Source organism: Leptonychotes weddellii, chromosome 1 (genome assembly GCF_054177405.1).
Source record: "Leptonychotes weddellii isolate Sample4059 chromosome 1, ASM5417740v2, whole genome shotgun sequence".
NCBI lineage: Eukaryota > Metazoa > Chordata > Mammalia > Carnivora > Phocidae > Leptonychotes > Leptonychotes weddellii.
This window is the reverse complement of record NC_138369.1, coordinates 118920396-118941157: the sequence shown is the minus strand read 5'-3', so window position 1 is coordinate 118941157 and position 20762 is coordinate 118920396. Positions and strand designations below refer to the sequence as shown.

General features: G+C 59.1%; 1 protein-coding gene across 3 annotated transcripts; it reads right to left on the bottom strand.

Annotated features, from left to right (window-relative positions):
• Nucleotides 1-695: 695 nt before the first annotated feature.
• EPHB3 (EPH receptor B3) lies at nt 696-20102 on the bottom strand. Of its 3 annotated transcripts, XM_081830821.1 has the most exons (16): nt 19534-20102; nt 11096-11160; nt 9254-9926; nt 6832-6987; nt 5722-6072; nt 5428-5552; nt 5087-5246; nt 4889-4997; nt 4479-4531; nt 3255-3377; nt 2874-3121; nt 2162-2377; nt 1901-2050; nt 1615-1808; nt 1137-1292; nt 696-1031 (listed from the first exon to the last, which is right to left on the bottom strand). In XM_081830821.1, the coding sequence occupies exons 1-16, from the start codon at nt 19652-19654 to the stop codon at nt 923-925; spliced, it is 3009 nt and encodes a 1002-aa protein (XP_081686947.1). In that variant the 5' UTR covers nt 19655-20102; the 3' UTR covers nt 696-922. The 3 variants fall into 3 exon arrangements, with proteins under 3 accessions (XP_081686947.1, XP_081686943.1, XP_081686952.1); XM_081830817.1 differs by having other exon boundaries at nt 1901-2377; XM_081830826.1 differs by lacking the exon at nt 19534-20102 and adding an exon at nt 14203-14345 and having other exon boundaries at nt 1901-2377.
• Between the last annotated feature and the right edge of the window lie 660 nt (nt 20103-20762).

The following is a 20762-nucleotide window of genomic DNA, read 5'->3' as shown; positions in this document are numbered from 1 at the left end:
GCAATAAGTTAGATGCAGTAAGTCTGGTCTCCAAAAGACTCCAGGGAGTTCTGAAGAGGGCCGGCACTGAGTGACTGTGAATCTGAGGGCATGAGGGAATCCCACCTCGGGAGGTGCAAAGAGAAGGGGCAAGAGAATCATCTTATTGCCTTTATTCCGCTGACGGCCCAGCTCACCCCACTGCAGGGCACAGGGCCAAGCTTTTACACACTCACCCATGCTCTCTGTGCAGGCCAGTGCATGCACAGACACACACACGCGCGCGCACACACACACACGAACACACTCACATACACATCCAAACTCTGGCTCTGAGAGTCAGTCTCTGGGGGGCAAGGGGCTACTCCTCAGCCTGCCCCTGCCTGCCCTTTTATGACAGCACCAAGGGTGGGGGTGGGGCAGGGCCCTCAGCCCCCAGAACAAGTCCCTGTGCAAACTGGAGGTGCCAGCTGGCTTCAGGATGGGGTGTCACATTTCCCCATTCCCGGAGTCCCCTCCTCCAGTTCCTGAGGGAGGGACTACTCTGCCTACCTGGGGGGGCCAGACCCCTGCCAGGGCTGGGCCCTATAGAACCCAGGCTTATCCTCCACCTGACCCTGCCAGGACCTCCAGCACTGAAGAACAGCGAAGTCTGAGGTGGTGGGGATCCCCCACTGGAGAGCAGGAAGGCCTGGGCCCTGAGGGGCTTGGGGAGGGGTCATCACCCCCTCTCCTAATCCATCTTCAATATGAAGAGGTTTGGGGCACACTTCCTGGGGAGGGAGCACAGGCCTGGAGGAGAAGTCCCAGTTTGGGCCTTCCCCAAACTTCCATCTTCTGGGCCACAGCCTAAGGCCAGGCATCCAAAAGTCCAAAAGTCCAGCCGGCTGGTCAGAGTCCCTGCACAGTCCTTGGGGGGTACCCACCCAGTGGGAGTCAGGTGTCAGACCTGCACGGGCAGTGTCTGGTTCATCTGTAGCCGCATGTCCTGGATACTGCTAAGGATCTTCTTCTGATGGCCAGCCAAGGTGACCCCAATCCGGAGCAGGTCTCTGCAGATGGACCAAGGGCAGGGTCAGTCCCTCCCCTCCTGCCCACCACTCTGGGCCCTGTTCGGGGCCCCCTGCCCTGCCCCTCCAAATCTGAGGCACACTCACTCTGCAGTCATCTGAGCCACCAGGTCAAAGGTTGCAAACCCCGCGCTGACAAAGCTCTCCTTGTACCGCCCCATCTTGATGGCATCTAGCCAGTCACCAACTGTAGTGAAGGTTGTGTAATCTGGGACCGTGCGGTCCAGGAGGGGCTGTGACATGCTGTGGGGAGAAGAGAGAGACTTGGGTGAATCCTAATGGCAAGGGAAGCAGGGGTGGGGCTGCTGGCCCAAGAGCAGAGTGGGAACATGGGGCGCCTGGATGGCTCAGTCGGTTAAGCGTCCGACTCTTGATTTTGGCTCAGGTCATGATCCCTGGGTAGTGGGGTCAAGCCCTATGTCGGGCTCTGCGATCAGCAGGGAGTCCGCTTGGGATTCTCTCTCTCCTTCTCCCTCTTCCCCTCCCCCCACTCAGGTGCCCCCCCCCCTCCAATAAATAAATAAATCTTCAGAAGCAGAGTGGGAACAGAGGCAGAGATACTGACCCAGACTGGGCACTGGCGATGACCTTGAGGCTGGCAGCATTGCGGATGAGCTTATCCAGGGTGTTGACAATCTGGGAGAATTTGGGCCTGAGGTTCCGGTCCCGCACCCAGCAGTCCAGCATGAGCTGGTGCAATGCTGTGGGGCAGTCCATGGGTGGGGGCAGCCGGTAATCCTGCTCTACGGCATTGATGACCTGAAGAGAGAACAGGGAAACCTGGAGTGAGCCACCACTTCGCTCCCCAGCTGACTCCCACCCACCTGGCCACTCTGGCTGGCCCCACTCACATCCTGGTTGCTCATGTCCCAGTAGGGTCGCTCTCCATAGCTCATGACCTCCCACATGACGATTCCATAGCTCCAGACATCACTAGCAGAGGTGAACTTCCGATAGGCTATGGCCTCTGGGGCAGTCCAGCGGATGGGGATCTTCCCGCCCTGGTGGGGGGGGCACACGCCCTTCACCCTATGACTCGGGGCTGGTCCCCAGCCCCGAGCCCCTGCCTGGTTGGCCCCGCCCCCGGTGTCCCTCCCAGCTGCTTCCTGTACCAGGGAGCTGGTGTAGGTAGGATCAGAGGGATCATCCTCCAGGAAGCGGGAGAGGCCGAAGTCTGAGACTTTGCAGACCAGGTTGCTATTGACAAGAATGTTGCGGGCAGCCAGGTCTCGGTGCACGTAGTTCATCTCGGATAGGTATTTCATGCCAGCAGCAATGCCCCGCAACATGCCCACCAGCTGGATGACCGTGAACTGTCCGTCGTTGAGCTGGAGGCAACGAGCAGGCTCAGGTGGGCCCATCACCTCCCTACTAGCCCAGGGCCCGCCCGAGACCTTCATGCCCGCCCCCCTGTGCCTCCACCTACCCTCTCTAAGGCCTTGGAGACCATGCCTCACCTATCCCTGTGACTATGTGCAGAGTGCACTGAAAGTAAGCGGCCCACTGTGTGGCGGGTATCTGTATACAACATCCCAACGGACCCCGGTGAGGATCCAAATAGCTCTCACTGCTTTCATTTTATAACTAAGGCAGCTCAGACTCAGAGAGGTTACGTAAAGCCTGAGGTCACACAGGCAGAGTCGGGATGGGAACTTGGGTCTTTCTGGCTCTGAGGACCTGGCTGTTTCCCTGCACCAGGCCACCTCAGTAAATATTTGTAGACTTGGAGAGGGTTGGGTGTGTCTGACCTTGTGGGAGGGGGTGGTTTGCCCAACACAGCTCTCTGAGGCAGGGCAGGGAGAGGGGCTGGGGGCTGGCTCTTACCCGGAGGAAGGAGTCCAGGGCACAGTTCTCCATGAACTCGGTGAGAATCATGACTGGCCGACTTTTAGTGACCACGCCCTCTAGTCGGATTATGTTGGGATGGTCAAACTGACCCATGATGGAGGCCTCACTGAGGAAGTCCCGCCGCTGCCTCTCTGTGTAGCCCACCTTCAGCGTCTTGATGGCCACAAACACCTCCCTGCGGCCTGGCTGTTTCAGCCGACCCCGGCACACTTCCCCAAATTCCCCTGCAGGGCAGAGGGCACAGGTAGGAAGGGGCTTCTGGGATTGGCCTTGTATCCAGTGCATGCTGGCCCCTCCCTGGGGTAACACCCCCCACCCCCGACACCTCTCCTCTCCACTGTACACTAGGGGACTCACCAGCTCCAATCACCTCCTCAATCTTGACACAGGAGACATCGATTTCCTTGGCAAACTCTCGCACAGCCTCATTAGGGTCCTCATACGTAAAAGGGTCAATATAAACCTTCATTCCGGGAGCAACTAGAGAAAGAAAAGGCAGGCATGAGAGAGGCCAGATCTTTGGCCTGCGGTGGCGGTCAGTGAGGGAACTCCTCAGGCTGCGCCCTCAGGCCCAGCGTACTGCCCTACTGCCCCTCCCCCCCAAACCCTGATGGGAGCACATTTCACACCCTCCCTCCTAAGTCTTTCCTCCCTGCTGGAGTCCCAACCCGCCCCTTCTCCACCCCCTCACCATTCCCTCCATAAGAACTAGTGGCCATAAAAGCTAGACACCTAGGATTCTTATTCTTCTTTCTGAAGAAGAATGAGAGATGACCATCTCTCATCACGTCAAAACATCTCTCAGATTCATCCCTCTCCTCATTCCCACTGCCCCTGACCTTATCCAGGCCTTCAACACTCAGACTATTGCAATAGTCTCCCAGCTGGGCTCTCTGCCTCTGGACTTTTCCCACCAATCTATCCTGCATACCTGTCTCCCTAAAACAATACTCACATTGTATTACTCCCCAGCTTGAGAGCCTTTCGGATTACCTATGGTGGAGTCAAGTCCAAACTCCTCTGCCTGCCTTTCACGACCCTCCAAGGACTGGCCACAACTACCCAGCCTCGCTCCCCAGCAGCTGTCAAACCAGTCTTCTCACTGCCCCCACAGTCGGGCACTCTCCCCACCCTACCCACTACCTTCCAGAGGCTTCTCTAGCCAGGAATGCTCTCCCCCACCTCCCTAAACCCTGTTCAACCCTCCTGGCTCAGCTCAGCCCAAGGCCACCTCCTCCAGGAAGGCTTCCTTTTTTCTGAACTCTTACTGCCCTTTGTAACAGGAACACCCAGCTTATCACTAAACTGTCCTCTCATTTTTTCCTGTGTTTACGTATCTTGTCTTTCTCCTAGGATTAGCTGCCTTTGAGGAAAGGGGTCACTTCTCATGCATCTCTGGGGCTAGCAGGAGGGAGGTAGGGGCTCAGGAAATAGCACTTGAGTGGAAGCAGGAGGGGCTATCCGGGATAGGAGTACAAGGGATGAAATCCCAGGCAGGGGAAAAGGGTATCTCCAAGCCCTGCAGGGACCACGGGAACTTTGCCGGGGGGCGGCAGGATCAGGATGAAAAGACAAACTCACCGTACTGCTGCAGCTTCTCGGTATACTCGGAGTCAGAGCCGCGCCGCTGCTTCCTGGAGGGGGCAGGGCAGGGGTGCGGCCTGAGACAAGCCCGACAGCTCCCTCTGTCCAGGGGACCCTCGGGCTCCCAGGAGGGGCAGGGTGCACAGGGGATGGCCTGCTGCCTGGCCCCACAGGTAGGGGTAACAGCAGCTACTGGGTCTCTGGGCAAGGGACGCAGTGGACTCAGTCCCCGAGGGGATCTGCCAGCGGATGGGCAGGGGATGGGATGAGCACAGGGGTGTGGACTAGAGACGGCCTTGGCAGCGAGGAGAGTCTGGGCCTACCAAGGGCCTCTGTGGCATGTGGGCTCTAGGGTGCTCCAGGGAAGCTCTCGCCAGCCCGAGGGAGCAAGCCGGGCCTGGGAGTACCTGAGGCAGACGACAGCGATGACCACGACAGCCACCACAAAGACAAGCCCAGCCGTGGCAGAACCCACGATGAGGGGAAGCTGCTCCTGGAGCTGCTGGGCACCGGAGCCTGGAGACCGGGAAGGGACTGGGTAAGTGGAGGGACAGAAAGTGAGGAGGGACGGAGGTGAGCAGGAACAGGGGCCGTGGGGTACGTACCTCTCTCGCTTGTGGTCTCAAACTCAGCCGGACGGCTGTACTGCCCGTAGCCGGCTACGGTGCGGGCACGGACCTGGACCACGTAGCGGGCGTCAGGCCGCAACCCGCCCAGCTGCACCGAGTTCTTCTGGCTGGTCACCGTGGAGGCGATGCCCTCACTCTGCAACACCGCGAGAAATGAGGCGCCTCAGTGGCCCTGAGGCCCATCGCCCCTGCCGCCCCCCAGGGCCCACCTGTGGCTGCCTCAGTACCCAGGAGGTACTTGCTCCCAGGGGCCCCTGACGCTATCTGGGGGTCATCTTCTCACCCCAAGGCCTCCGCCTGCCCCCCAAGGCTCTGACCTTCTCAAAGTACTTCATCTCGTAGTCCAGGATGACTCCATTGGGCCGCTCTGGGGGTGCCCAGGACAGGGTCAGGCTGCTGCCGGAGCTGCTGTGCAGATGTAGTGTAGGCACTTCGGACGGGGCTAAGGGAAGATGGGCGCGGGGCTCACAACGGGCTTCTCGGCCCTGGCATCCTTCCCAAGGACCCGGCGCCCAGGGGACCCCTGGTGGTCCATCGGCAGGCCCTGGGCAACCTAAGCTCCGTGTGGGAGAAAATGACCCAGGCCCTACCCTCCCGTGCCCCCTCCTCACCAGCCTGGTTGGTGGTGATATTCACAGCCGCGTAGCGGGGGGGCAGCGGGCTCTTGCCCGAGACACCGTTGACGGCCTGCACCTCAAAGGTGTAGCGCGTGTGGGCCAGCAGATGGCTGATGTGGACCCGGCGCTCTGTCAGGCCCAGCTGCCGAGGCACAAACTCCACATTGTCATCACAGCGAGAGCAGGCTGAGGCGCCCCCGGCCCCAGGGCCCCCGTGGCACTTCTTGCAGATGACGTTGTATAGGAGGTCGTCCCGGCCACCCAGGTCCCGGGGCTCGCTCCACTCGAGGATCAGTGAGGTCTCATTCACATTGGAGATCACACCCCGGGGGGGAGATGGCACCGCTGTAGGGAAGGTGGAGGGAGAGGGCAGTAAGCTAGGGCCCCAGCACCACCCTTCCACCCAGGGTTCCTGCGTACCGCAAGCAGCTTCCTACCGCCTTGCTCTTGACTCCGCGTTAATAAGCAGAATAGCTTTCCTACAATTCTCCACTGGGAAGACGCTAGTTAGCCTTCAAGGCTCAACCTGAGATGTCACCACCTCTTGGAAGCCTTCCTTGATTCTTCTCCTTCCTGTCCTCTGCACCCCCATAGCACAATTCCTGGGCATCCTTCCAGCCCGGCACTTAGCACATTATATGGTCATTATCTGTTTTCATATCTGTTTCTCCCACCAGGTGGCAAGCTCCTTTAGGACTTACTGACTGAATCTTATTCTCCTCCACATCACTGGCACCTGGCACAATGCCTGGCACCAAAGGCCAGAGCAGGGAGGAAGCAGGGCACTAGGCTGCCCCAAGGACGTGACGCCCCCTCTATGGTTGGGGTTGGGCCAGGAGAACAGCAGTTCTACACAGTGGGAGGAGTGAGGGGCTAGAGGCCCAATGGCTCCGGATGCCTGGCTAGGAGCTGGTGGGCGCTTCCTGAGTGTTGGTGGAAAGGCTGAGGCGGCTGGCCTAGATTCCGGCTCAGGGCCAGTCACTTCTCAGCTGTGCCATGTTGCGCACAACATCGCACCTCCCCAAGCCTCAGTTTCCCTATCTGGAAAGCGGCCGTTCATGGCGGCCGTCTCGGGCCCCCGAGCGGGGCCATGAGTTCACTTACTGGTACAGGCACTGTCTGCGGAGTCCGAGTCCGCACGGTAGAAGTTACTGTAGCAGGTGCAGATGCTGGCAGCTGGCGAGGCGGTGCGGCTGTGGGGCGGGCAGGGGAGGCAGGGCCCCTCTCCCTGCTTCGCCTTGTAACTCCCAGGGGGACAGGCTGCGTGGGAGAAGAGGATGGGCATGCTCTTCAGATCGGTGAGACTCTGGCCCTCCCGCAGCCCTGGTCTTGGCCCCGCCAGCTCCCAGACTGTGGGGGCTATGCTGGGATTGCCTAACTCCGGTACAGCTACAAAAGGCCCTTTTGCCCCGTGGAAACCCCACGTCAGCGGATTCCTCCCCGCCCCGGCCCCCCACCCCTACCCCAGGGCCTCACGGGCGAAGACGTCAGCCCCATCACCTGGGCAGCCTGGGCTTGTTGAGGCACGGGAGGGAGAGAGAAGGAAGAGGAGGGGTGGGGCAGAGACCACTGGCAGGTTGGCAGCACCCTCTACTCTGCCAGGATGCTCCCGCCCCCTCCCTGAAAGTGGAGGAAAATCACTGCTAGGACCCTCATGGCCACCCCAGAACAGCCAGAGGCGGGGCCTTGGTCCCAGGACCAGCCTCTCTCCCCACCCACCAGGAGCAGGGCAGCGGCTCCTTCCTGCCCTTGGGCAGGGGTGGGGGCTGAAGAGGGCTGAGAAAAGGAGAAAAAGACAGCAGGCAGGAAGGCTGGGGTCACCAGGAGTTCAGAGGCCTCAAAGCATCCACAAGGGGCACCCCAGGCCCCAAAGCGAGCCCAGAGCTGGGTGCCTGAACATCCCTTCTCCTCAGTTTCCTCTCTTGTCATCTACACCGGGGCCCCTGGTCCTGGGCTGTGGGGTTCTGCCTGTCTATGACAGCCATAGGATTTATTATTCAAACTGGAATATTTGGAGAGCGAAAGGGGCCGCTAGTAATAATCATGTGATAATGAGCATAAGCCAGGACTGCCCCAAACATGTGAAAGCATATGGTCACTCTATCCATATATGACTGCCCCTGGGGAGGTCATCCAGAGTGTGGAATGCCCAGAGTTGGGGCTATGCTTTTCTCTGGGATTTAATCTCCCCCTCACGAAGGTGATATTCCACCCAAGCTCTTTTGAGCCAGTGGGGGAGGGGGCAGAGGCCAGGCCAGGCTGGTTGCTATGGGAACCAGCATGCATTTCCTGCCAGGGACCTGCAGAGTGTTAGCCCCTCTTCAGGCTGTCAGGCTCATCACCCCCACCCCCTTTCTCCACTTAGGAAGAGGAAGTCTGGGGCAGGTTCCCATAAAGTGGAGAGGGGCCGGGCAAGGCACTATTCACCTTGCCATGCCAACACCCAACACAGGGCCTCCCAGCCAGGTGGGGCAGCCAGTCCCCCTCACACCTCGCGCTGTGCTAAGAGCCAGCCCCCACCCTTCAGAGTTATAGGCTGCAAGTGCCGGGGCAGAAGGGATAGAAGGCAAGGCCCTTAGCATCTTGCCCTGCATGGTAGAGCACTGGACAAGGCTGTAGCCCCAACTCCCACATTCCCAGCTATGACACTTTGAGTATAGTTGTTCTCGGAGACTCCGTTTCCTTACTGGCAAACGGAGGCTCGAATGAGAACCCTTCGTGAATGGGTTTTAGAGCCGGAAGTCTAGTACACTGTAAGGTCTTAGGAGTCTCGGCAAGCCACCACGGACAAGCCTCCTGAATCTCCTCCTATATGAAATAAGGACAAGAGAATCCCTGTCCCCACGCATCCCCTGGCTCCCGAGAGAGTCATGGCTGACACTTAGGTGGTGATGGTGTTGCCATGTGCCAGGCACTTTTCCAAGAGCTTCACATGCATCGACTCACTTAAGCCCACTACGAGCCCATAGAGGAAGCCCCACGATTGTCCCCATCTAGCACACGAGGAAACCGAGGTTCCAAGAGTTAAGTAACGTGCCCAAGGTCCCACCAGTGCTAAGTGACAGAGTTAGGACTCAGACTTCAGGGACTGGGCCCCCGACCACTGTGCTGTAAACACCGCCTCTCGAGGAGCAGATGAGACTTGAAGGTAAAAGGGCCAAGCGTGAGTGCCCACAGCCCCTGTCCCCACAGCTCGGAGGCCCAGCTAGTACTTCCGGGGTGGGGTGTCCACTTGGGGCCAAACAAAGCAGGCATCTCGGCCGGCTTCCTGCCTCTCTGCCCAGGGGCCTCCTTACCAAGGATTCTCCATGTTTTTCTCTTCCTGTCTCTTTAGTTTCTTTTTTATCGATTTTAACGATTCTGGTGCGTCTCCTCATTGTCTCTCCTCTCCCTCCTCGCAGCACGTTCTGGGCACTCGATACCCCTCTTCCTTTCCCTCCCTCCGCCTCAGACCCGAAGCCAGAGCTCGTTGACTGGCAGGTAGGAGTCCTCCCCAGCCCCCGGCCCCAGGCCAGCCCCCACTCACGGCGGCACTGGGACTCCTTGGCAGCTGGCTCGTGGCCGGTTGCACAGGTGCAGGCTCCCACGGGCACCATCCACTCCCCATCGCCGTTGCAGTAGAGCTTGAGTGGTACGGACACCTCCACAGCATTAGCGATGCAGGTGCCAGGGGCAATGACGAGAGAGGTGGGCTCGGCCCCAGTGAGGGTCTCGGGGAAAAGGGCGAAGCCTGCGGTGGTGGACGCACACTTCTTGTAGAAGGCCCGCACAGAGATGAGCGACATGCAGGCACCCTGGTCCTGGAAGGCCAAGTAGAAACCGGCCTTGGAGAGCGGCCCAAAGCTTCGCACCTTGGTGTTGACGCGGCCAGCATCAAGCCGCGAGAAGCTCTCATCGGGCGCGATGGTGTCCACCTTCACGTAGGGGTTCTCCATCCAGAAGGGGGAAGAGGCCGAGGCCACATCACTGTCAGCCTCGTAGTAGAAGAGGTTGAAGGTCTCTTTGCAGGAGCCAGGGATGTTGGGGATGCTGTTGCAGTCACGCACGGTAAACTTGAGCTCCACGTAGACGCGCTGCACCTCTCGCCGCCAGATGAAGCCCGTGCGAAGCCAGTTGTTCTGGCTTGACTCCCGCACGTTACACACCTGGTACGTGCGGATGGGGTTCATGGCCTCATCGTAGCCACTCACCTCTTCCCACTGTGCATGGGCCAAGTGAAAAAGACAGAATGAGCGCCAGCACGTGCCAGGTGCTTACCACGTGCCCAGATCCGTGTTTACTTCCCGGGGATGCTTCTGTGGTGTACTGGCTGGGCATGCAGACTACATGGGTTCAAATCCCAGTCCTTGCTGTGTGACTATGGGTCAAGCCACTTAACCTCCCTGTACCACCGTTTCCCCATCTGTAACATGGCGAGAATAAAGCCATATAAGGGATAAATGAGCTTAAGTGAATAAAAAACTTAAAGCATTCGATAAGTATTACGGGACTATTAGCTATAATATTTGTTATCTCTGTGCCTCAGTTTCACTGTCTATAAATGGGGCCGACTGGATGTAAATGACATGGTAGGGAATCAAATCAGTTTAATATATACAATGGGCCTGTAACAATGTCCCATACAGAGCACGCATTCAATAAACACTGGCTGTCACTATCACGTTTAACCTTCACTACAACCCCATGAGAAGGTACATCTGTTGTCTTGCCCCCACTCTACAGAAGAGGAAGCCAAGACTCTCAAAGGTAGAGACTTGCCCAACGTCACACAGTCAGGTCTGGTGAATGAGGGCCTGGAGCGCCATCCCACCCCAGTGTTCCAGAGCTCAGTGGAGTTGTGAAGGCCATCTAGGGAGGTTAATTAGAATATGTTAGAAATGTCAGAACTACAGGAATTTAACTGTTTAGAAATGGAAGCCCAGAAAAGTAAGCTGCCTTGCTAAAAGTCACATAGCAAGTTAGAGATCTGGAGCCAAGGTTTCCTGGTCCCCAAGACAGTGCCCTACCCAGGGACCCAGGAAGGAGGGAGATGGTTGGAGAAGATAGGCAAAGAGCTCTCAGGCAGGAGAAGGATGGTGACAGGCTGAAGGCAGGCTGAGGGGTGGGCAGAGGGAGAGTGGGACAAAGATGGTGTGTGGGGGGGAGGAGGACACAGACAGGCTGAAGGCTGAAAGGGCGAGAATTACCCATAGGCAAAGAAGGAAGGTGACAGGTGCAGGGGATGGGAATGACGCAGAAGGTGAAACTGATAGGCAGGGGGCAGAGGCAGCCCTTCTCAAGCCCTGGGGAGGCGAGGGGGATGGACGCTGGTGGCGGAAGTGGCCTACTTGACAACCAGCACTCAGGGGAGATGGTGGGGAAGGCTTACCCCACTTTCTGGATGAGATGTCCATGCCAACTCCGATGTCACCCATTTTGTGTCCATGAGGGTTTCTGGGGAGCAAGAGAAGAACAAAGGTCAGAAGCCATGCTCAGGATGGGGAGAAAGAGGTCGTCCAAGAAAGGCCAGGACACCAGAGAATGATTCCCACCAGGCAACAGCCCATCACACCCCACCCCGCCCCCAAGTGCTCGAAGCTCTCAGCCACCCTGCCCTGGAGAAGAGCCTGCAGCCATCCCCGGAAACGTTACAGCCCCAAAGACATGAGCCATCAGGTCGGCCAGCCGGAGGTGGGTGTATGCTACTGACAGAGGTAAAAGCCAGGCCCAGTTCACACACCTACAGGCTCGGCTGATCTCCACACAAGGGGGTAGCAGGCCCTTGATCCTGGAGCAAAGGACCGTGTCCTTCAGACCCTGCTGCCCAGGCCCCCCCTGACTCCATTCCCAACACAAAGGCCCGGCACCACACATGCCCAGGGGAATGGGAGGGCAGCTACAGGGCAGAGCCTGCTCCCACCCAGCCTCCCACTCAAACACCTCTGGGGAATGGGCACGAATGCTCTTTGAGGCTGGGCTGAGGGCCACCAAGACAAGCTAGCTCAGTTCTTTCCACAGTCCTTTGATAAGGACTGTTGGTGTACCCCTTTTATAGGTGAGAAACTGAGGCCCAGATAAAGTAAATATACGGCCTAAGGTAAAACTGCTAGGACTTGGGGTGAAGAGTTGAAAGGTAGCAGACTCCATAACTAACCCCTTAACCAGAGCACTCTGACTACAGTGTGAAGGGAAGAAGAAAGAAAGCCGAGAAAGCTCCTGTATATCCTATAAGTCCCAATCCAGCTGTCACCTCCTCCAGGAAGCCTTCCCTGAACCACCAAATTAGGGTTAGATTCCTTCCTCTGTGCATCCAGGGCCAGGGGCTTTGTCATAGCACCAATCCTGTTCCAAGCTTCAGTTTCTTATCTGTTTCCCCTTGCTCACCCATAGGAGGGGCCCATTAACGTTTCTGACATAAACTCACTCCCCTAGGAATCAGGTTCTGGGTTCTGACTGAACAATTCTGCTCTCTGAGAGGAGAGAGACGCCAACTCCTTTCTTAGAGCCTGGGAGACAGGGCAGCAGCAGTTCTCCCCTCTGCCCTGAGCTGGAAGAGGGCAGGTTGGGGCTGCCCAGGAGGAGAAAGACCCAAACCCCACAGGTTCCAGGCTTATGGCCTTCACTGGTTTCCTGCAGTCTGGGTCTGAGCTGAGGATGGTGGGTGAGGCAGCTGTGGCCCCAGACCCTCATGTAAGGCAAAGAGGGAGTGAAGCTCCCTCTTCTTCTATTAGAGGTGGCTGGTCCCTGGAGGACCTGGCTGCAGGGTGAGCCATCCCAGCCTCATCGGTCGGTGGCCCGACAGGCCTCTCTGGCAGACAGACAGACAGACAGACACAGACATTTGGCAGGGGGCTAGGAGGCAAGGAGAGATGGGCAGAAGCAGGGGCCCAGAGACAGGCAGGGAGAGAGGTGGTGGAGCAGGGGCCTCGCCAAGGCGGACGGTGGGTGGCTCCGAGCTGGAAGGACGTGCAGAGCCGGCTGGCTAGGACCAGCCAGTGGGGTGGTCAGCTGAGGACTACAGAAGACGGTGAGCTGGAGAGACAAGGAGGCCCAAGGAGACAGAGACAGAGAGGGAGGTTTCCAAGTAGCCTCTTCCCCAGCCAGCAGCCCAGAGTATTCCTGTCCCTGGAGCCAGTCGAGCCCAGCGCACCCCCTCCCCCCCAAACCAGCCAGCCAGCCAGCCAGCCAGTCCGCCTGCTTGTCTGCCCGCTGCCCGCCACCCGCCCGCCCCGAGCAGGCAGGGGCTCCCACCGCTCCCTCGAGCTGCCTCCCTCCTCCCTCTCCCTCACTTCCTTCTGCTCAGCCTGTGCCAAACCCATCTGGAACTGTTTAAACCCAAATATTCAGCCCCCTCCCCCCTCCAGCCAGATTCCTCCACAGTTTAAAACAAGCCCTGTGCTGGCTCTGAGAGGACTGAGGGGAGGGAGGGGACGGTGGGGACCAGGAGGGGAGGGGGTAGGCAGGGGTGGAGGGAGGCTCTTCATTTCTGTTTAATTTCTGGGGAGCGGGAGAGGGAGGGGGCGGGGATCGGCCCTTGGCCATCGCTCAGCCTTGGCCATCGCTCAATCTCGGCACATTTTTCCCATTAATGAGGAGAGGACTTGGATTTTGAGTCATGTGTGCCCGAGGAAGGGCTCCGGTCATCCTGGTGGGGAGGGGGCTTGCTCTCTGGGGAAGGGGAGGGGTCTGCTCCCTTCAGCAAGAGGGAGACCCTGAGGTGCCTGTGTCCCAGCCTCAGGAAGGGCATGGAGGGGGGTCTCAGCATCCATCCGTCTGTGGCATGGGGAGGGACAGACCCAACCCGACAGAGCCCACCTTCCTCTGCTACATGAGTGCCGCACACGCGTGCACGTACGCAAGCTGGGGTGAAGATTATGAGGTACAGGAGTAAGGACAAAAGAGGACTGAGCGAGCAGTTTCCAAGCTCCCCAGCTGCCAATTGCACCCCCATCCTCCTTTGCCCCCCATGTGGCTGCTGGAGGGAGACCAGAAGGCAGACAGCCACTCTCTGCTACAGGGCTCTGCCAGGCCGGAAACCCCACCGGCCCCTCCAAAGCGAGCAGGGAAGTGGACAGCAGGCCTGGGGGCTTTCTGGAACTGGGGCTTCAATGCTCAGAAGTGAACCAGCACCCCTTTCAGGTTTCCAAAGGGCCACAGAGAACGGCCACGTGGCGGCAGCTGTGTGGCTCTTGCCTGTGCACAAATACACACCCGCACAAGCATTCCCCAGTTCTCAGTGGCTGGGCTCATTCTCTGCCACTGGGGCCAAAGAATGACAAGTCAACACATATGGTGGACAAAAACACACAAAGCCACAGCCGCCCGCAAACACACACACACACACACACACACACACACGGCTTCATACACAGCCACGGTCGGTCTTTTTCAGACACACAGATGCATATGGTACAAACAGATTAGTCTCCCTTAGACATTCACATACAGTGAAGCTTCCCTACACACGGATTTGGTTTGTCTTAGGCAAACACTCACTCTTAGAGTCTTCATGTGTGCAGATTTCCAGAGACCTCGGCGTACACGGAGGGCACGCACACCAAACAGTACATTCTCCTTACACACCCAACTGCCCACGATTGCCAGCCCCAAGTCACAGTCTTGAGTGTAGCCAAGTGCAAACCCAAACACCAGGTTCTCCGTACAGACTCGACGACGTGCTCTTACGCAGTCACGCACAGCGGGCATCAGCTGCACACACTGATGTGCGTGTGCACTCAAACATGCCACAGGAGCACGCAGTGTTAATGCCCACGTCTACGGTTTGGATAAAGCCTCAGAGGTGCATCCTCCACGCACATGCAACACACGCACACACACACATTGCAAGCATGTCCTTTCTATGAGCTGAGTGTTCAGGTGGGGTGGAGGAAGGGCTAGGAGAAGGCAGTGTCTGCTAAGAAAGCAGAGGGACTGCGCCAGTCATGGCCAGAGGTGCAGGGAAGGAGCAAACCCCAGACCTGCCTCCCGTGGCCCTGGCCGAGGCCGGAGCGGTCACTGGTCACGAGACTGGGGGTGGGGCAAGGGCCTGAAGATGATTCTGGGTGTGGCTGGGTGTAGCCTCCCCAGGTACTTCCTGGCCAGCACGATGGCACTGTCCTCAGCACTGAGCCCTTGGAGAGGGGGGGCATCACGAAGAGACTTAGCCCCAGGAGCTCTGGGCAACACTTCCACACATACATTGGGCACCCAGCAAGAGGAGAATATCATGGGCACCCAGCCTGTGTCTGAGGGCCTCACTGGGCAGCCCTGGTGCAGCTGGGAGCCAGCCACCAACCCTGGTGAAGGGCCAAGTACATACAACTTTATGGAACTGCCAGACCCCACAGCACCCCAGGTCCCAAGTTACACAGAGCACACTGCTCTATGTCAGTGAGACCCAGGGAATCAAAAAACCCCAGAGACAAAAGCAAGAAGCCCAAGCTCCAGACGAGGGACTTGAAGGCGGTGGGGAAGGTCATGCTCCTGGGCTGGGCCAGCGGAGTGTGCAGGGGCCGGCGGACCGAGGGGCAGAATCCGGACAAGAAGGCGCATAGCCCTGCCTGCAAAGAGAGGGAGAAAAACCCCACGCCGGCCCTGAGTTGGTCTCCCTCCTCCTTGATGGGGTCCCGACCTCGGCCAACCAACCCAAGGCCTCTGTCCCATCTTCTCCCATCTGGCCCCTACCCTGTGCATCAGTGGGTATACATGTGCGTACCAAGCTGCACACTCAGGGTGGTCAGCCCGAGGAGGAAGGGGGCCTGCGGGAGGGTTGCTATGGGACCTAGAAGAGCCTAACTCACCCCCCCAGCTACCTCTCCCTTTCTCCGCCCATGGCCCCTTGGCCCTCCATTCTAGGATGGAGGGGAGGGGAACATCTCAAAACAGAGAACACATTTTGTTTTCCATTCCTCCCTTCAGATCGTGGGGATTTATAATTAAATAAACCTGAGAGGGAGAAGGGAGGAGAAAGCACAGAGCAAGGAGCCCAGATGCCTCAGTGTTCATCCATGCCCCCACCCTCGTCCTGGCCTTGCCAGCCAGCCAGGACGGATGGACAGCTAGCCCTTCAGTGAGGCCTCTGAGCCCTTCCCTGGGATCCCAGCCACAGTGGCTCTGGCCAGGGGTCTGGGGGCAGAAGGCAATAGCAGATCTGGGGCCAGGGCAGCCCTTGGGGCAGGGGGCCTCTCCCACCCCATCAGGTGCCCAGCTGTACCCAGTCTCCCTCCCCCCCCCCACCTCCCCAGCTGCCCAATCCCGACAAACCAGTTTGACTCAGCACAACAGGCAGGGCTACAATTTTCAAACTATGCAGGCCTGGTGATTCAGCCTCTTCATGCTGTTTAATTAGTGTAAGGCCGGGTGGCGGAGGCCTTGCCCACGGCAGCTTAGGCTTTAGCTCCCCACCGCTGAGGCCACAGAGCGGGAGGTAGCAGCAGCTCTGGCTAAAGGGAAGGCAGTGACGAGCAAACTGGTTCCCCCAAATACCTGCCACCGTCCTTCAGCGGCAGCTCTGAGGTGCCAGCTCGTGACAAACAGGGATGGGGTGGGGGCGCCAGAGGCAACTCTAGGAGTGAGCCAGCCCAGAAATCCCAGGCCTGGCGTCCCCTCTCAGCGAGCACCTCCTCAGGGGCCACTGCTGCTTCCTCGGCGGGCGAGAGGGACTCACACACCGCCTCCTTCCCTCGCACACCAGGGGCACTGCGGCCGTCCCCACCTCCTGCACCTGGCAACCGGTTCTCTTTCCTCACAAGGGTAGGCTCTCTGCAGACCTCCCCGTCCCATCTAAGGGGTGAGGCCCCTACGGCCCAGACTTCCTTCCTCATCCCACACTTGTTCCTGGTCTGCTCACCTTCCAGTTCGTGGTCCTGAAGGGGAGAAGGGTCTTGGCTCGGGGGCCTGGGAGACACTACTCGAAAGGAGGGTCAGCAACGAAGTGGCCCCGTTTTCTTATGACTAAGGGTAAATCTGAGGGTAAAATCAGTGTGTGTTTGCAGGGAGAGGTAAGCAGTCAGAGGGCAAGGTGAGAGGAGTTTCCTCAACCAAGGAGGACGAGCAAGGACCCTGGCTCCATCCTCATGGAAAACTGATGAGGTCCTTGGATGCAGTCTTGGTGGACCCCAAGTATGTAGGGAGGTAGAGCAACCAGGTGCTAGACAGCACCTAACCAGGGGATCCATGACGAAACAGTACACACAACTCAGGACTCTGGGCCTAGATATAATGGCCCCCGGATGCAGACAGCCAAAAGGCTCCCCTAGGCCCAGGGCAAACCAAATCCTGGCAAAGCCAAATGGAAGGTTGGAGCAAGGAGCCTGGATCCCCTGCCTGTAAAGCTTGGGAGTGGGGAGGGTCCCAGCTAGCCCTGCCAGGTGGCCATAGCCCAGAACCACCAAGTCTTCCCACCTCACCCTTCAAGCTCCAGACAGGGCTGGGGGATGGGCAGGACACAGACAGCTGCCCCTGACCTCGCTCTCATCCCATCCCATCCCATCCCTCCCAGAGCTGAAGGGAGATGGAAGTGGGGAGACAATTTTCTCTTCAGACCAACCTTCCCCCGTCACACCGCCCCCCTCACCCCTTCCTCTAACCTCCCTCCAGCAGGTAAGGCACACACCAGTTTCACTTCTGTCCCTCCTCAGAGAGCAGACCCTAGGATAACGATAATAGCAGTTAATCCCTGAATAATAATGGCTGTGTGCTAAGCACCCCACACACATTAAGGACGCAATCTTCCCTACAACTCTAGGATAGTGGGTGCTATCACTGACCCATCTCACAACGAGGGAGAACTGAGTGGGTAGGCGTACTTCCGTGTGGGGATCTGCACCCCAAAGCATCTCTCTTTTTCCTTTCATTCTCCCGCACACAAACTGAAAACCCTAAGGTCTGAGGTATGGCAAAAGTAAAGGAACTGGTAAAAGCCACACATGGAAGGCACTGCTACTTCCTTGGGGCATCCCACACTGGCCTGGCCTGCCAGCCACACCTGCCCAGTCGGGGAGTAGCCCCAGACACAGCCGAGGGGGGGGAAGGAGGGACAAGGTTGGGGCCCTGCTGCCCTCTCTTTCTTGTGCTGCTACTGCTCATGGGTCCTCTGTCTCCTGGTCAGCCCCTCAGCGTTCCGGCCTGGAGGCCTGGAGACCTGGATGCCAGCTCCCAGCTACGGCCTGCCACTGAGGGTCTAGCAGATTGTGAGGGGTGAAGAGGAGGAAGAAAGGGAGGAAGGAGTGAGCCTCTTCGGGTAGCCCTTGCTCACCTGACCCAAACCACACCCCCTCCGCCCCCCTGGCAGCACCAGCACCCACCACACCTGACAACAAGGGCCCCGCGCCTAGCACACACGCAGCGCCCCATAAGCGACTGTGCTTGCGTTGCCCGCCCTGGCCTAAGACACAGAGACATAGACCTGGTAACTCCAACAGGCTCCCAGGCTCACACCCTTGAGGCAATCAACAACAAAGCCCCACACTGGTTTCTCACGCCTCAGATCCTATCACACACATGTGGGCGCGACCTCAGTGTGTCTGCTTGGATTTGCATGTGTCCACCCGTGTGAATCGGTCTGTCAGGGCCGGTGGGCTCAGAGGTAAAAGGGGGTGCGGGTTCATAGGAACATTTTTTCCATAGAGAAAACTGGCAAGCACCAGAAGATGCCTCTCTTTCAGAACTGTGCTCTTTCTTCCTTCCAACCTTTAAGTTTACCAGTTGTGAACATACAAACAAACCGAGTTACACAGAATTCATATTTTTGTTTCTGTACGAAGAAAGTGACTAGTTGGCTGTGAAAGACTCCGAAAATAAAAACTGTCTATATTCCAATTTCCCCCAAATTTCTGTGGTGTCCTGCCCTCCACATTAAGGAAGGTTTTTCTTCTCTCATTTAATGGCTTCAAATTTTTTGGAAACTCTGTGTGTGTGCGTCTATTGTTCGTGACCAGTGTCAGCGCCTCTATCTCCCGCAGGCTCGTGTCAAGTGGCCCCATGAGTGTGAGCTCTCCCACCAGGGCCAACAGCATCCTGTTCCCCCGAGTACAGTCGCTTGCAAGTTGGAGCTACCCCACCCCCGCCAGCACCGTCTGGGTCGGCTTCACACAACCTATTGAGAAACTCGGCTTTTCCCCACCGGCAAATGGGGCAAACCCCAGAACTTCGGGGGTTCAACGGAGACCCGAGCCCTCGGATGTCCTGCTAGAAGGCGGAGGAGAGCCGCAGAGCAGCGCGCACTGCCCGTGCACGCAGCACCTCGTGGGTAACTGGCGCTCCGTAAACCATAAACAATAACAGGCCCCCGCCTCTCCAGCCCGCAGCCATCCCCTGACAAAGCGGGGTGCACGCACTCACACCTCTCACAGTCAACTCCAACGGCTTCCTAACCAACGCCGCCCCCCAACCTGGGAGTCCCGCTTCGCCCCCACCCGCCACAGCCCCGCGGCAGCCTCAGAGGCCCCCGCCTCGCCCGGTGGGTCGCCCACACTCCCTCGCCTCCCCGGGCCGCTGGGGGCCCCGCTCCTCTGCGGTGAGCGCGGGGTTCTCCCCCAAGAGCTCACAGCGCTGCCGTGACTTTCGGGGACGCTCAACCCGAGTCCAGCTGCCCGAGAGCCACGATCCGCGTACCGCCGGCCTCGGAGCCAGCTGGAGCCTGCGAGGCGGCTCCGGGGGCGTCCTCCCCACCCCATCCTCCGGCCCCCGGAGCGGCGGCGCGGGTGACGGAGCCTCCTCCGACGTGCGCCCAGCTGGCATCTGACCCACCCCGCGGGTCCCCTCCGGCCTACGCCCGGGTGACCCCGGGCACCGTAAGCCTTGGACGCGCCCCCCGACGCCGCTCACCTTCCAGCGCCCGGCAGCCGGTGGACAGCAGCAGCGGCAGCAGCAGCAGCGGAGGGAGCAGCGGCAGGAGCCCCGGCGGCGGCGGCGGCGGCGGTGGCGGCGGCGGGCGGGCTCGGGCCATGGCCGGGGCGGGCTCCGGGAGCCGAGCCGGGCCGCGCCGGGCCGCGCCGGCGGCGCTGCGGGCACCCGGGGAAGGGTCCGCTCCTCGGGCTCCGAGGAACGTTCGCGTACGGTCCCAGGAGATCCGGGCAAGGAAAGGGTGCGATCCAGGCGGGCGGCTCCGGGACCGAGGCGGCGGCCCGAGCCTGGCGATGCTGGGGGATGCAGGCAGGTCGGACCCGCGGGAATCTGGACGGACCGGTCCAGGAGGATCCCGGGCGCTGGAGAGCTCGGAGCCGAGAGCTCCGGGAGGCGGGCCGGAGCGGAAGGGTGCAAGTGGTGGTAGTTCGGGGGCACAGTTATCTGGCGTTCTGCCGCGGGCCCGACTCGGATCCGGGGCTCCGGGTGCGCGCGCCGTCCGGGGTCCGAGCAGGGATCTTGCTGCGCCGCTCACCTACTCACTTCTGCTGTCCCCAGCGCCGGCGCTGCCGTTCTGGGCGAGAGGGGAGGGACCGGCCTCCTGCCTGTCAGCGCCGTGGCCCCGCCCCTAGCCGCGGGCCGCCCACTCACAGACCGCCAGGCGCACTGGTTCGGCCTCGGGAGCTCTCTGCTGGAGTCCAGTTGGCGGCGCCTCCATCAGGCCCACCTTCAGGGTCTCCGGAGCCTGGAGTGGGCGGGGCCAAGGAAAAGATGAATTAGATTGGGCGGAGCGATACTGTCAATCAAATGTAAACCCCGCCTCCTGTTTCCAATTGGCCACTAGTAACCGAATCTGAGTGTGAAGTGATGCCAGTCACATACAACAAGCTGAGGGCGCCCCCCAGTGGTCTACACGCGCCCAGGGACGCCCCCACGTGGCTGTCTTTTCTCCCGGCACCTCCAGACCCTGAACTGAGTTTAGGCACTATCAAGGGGGCGCCCATCCGCAACACATCCTGCGACCAGGGCCTTCTGCTCTTTTATTTATTCATTCATTCACTCATTCAGCCGTTCTTTGAGCATAGACTCTATTGCTGCCGGTGCTACGGCAATAGACAGAGGCCTGCGTTCTCTTGGAGCTAGTTTAGTGATGGAGGCAGGCATGAAGTCATCATGGCAGAGCATAATAGGTATTATCATGGAGGAAAGAC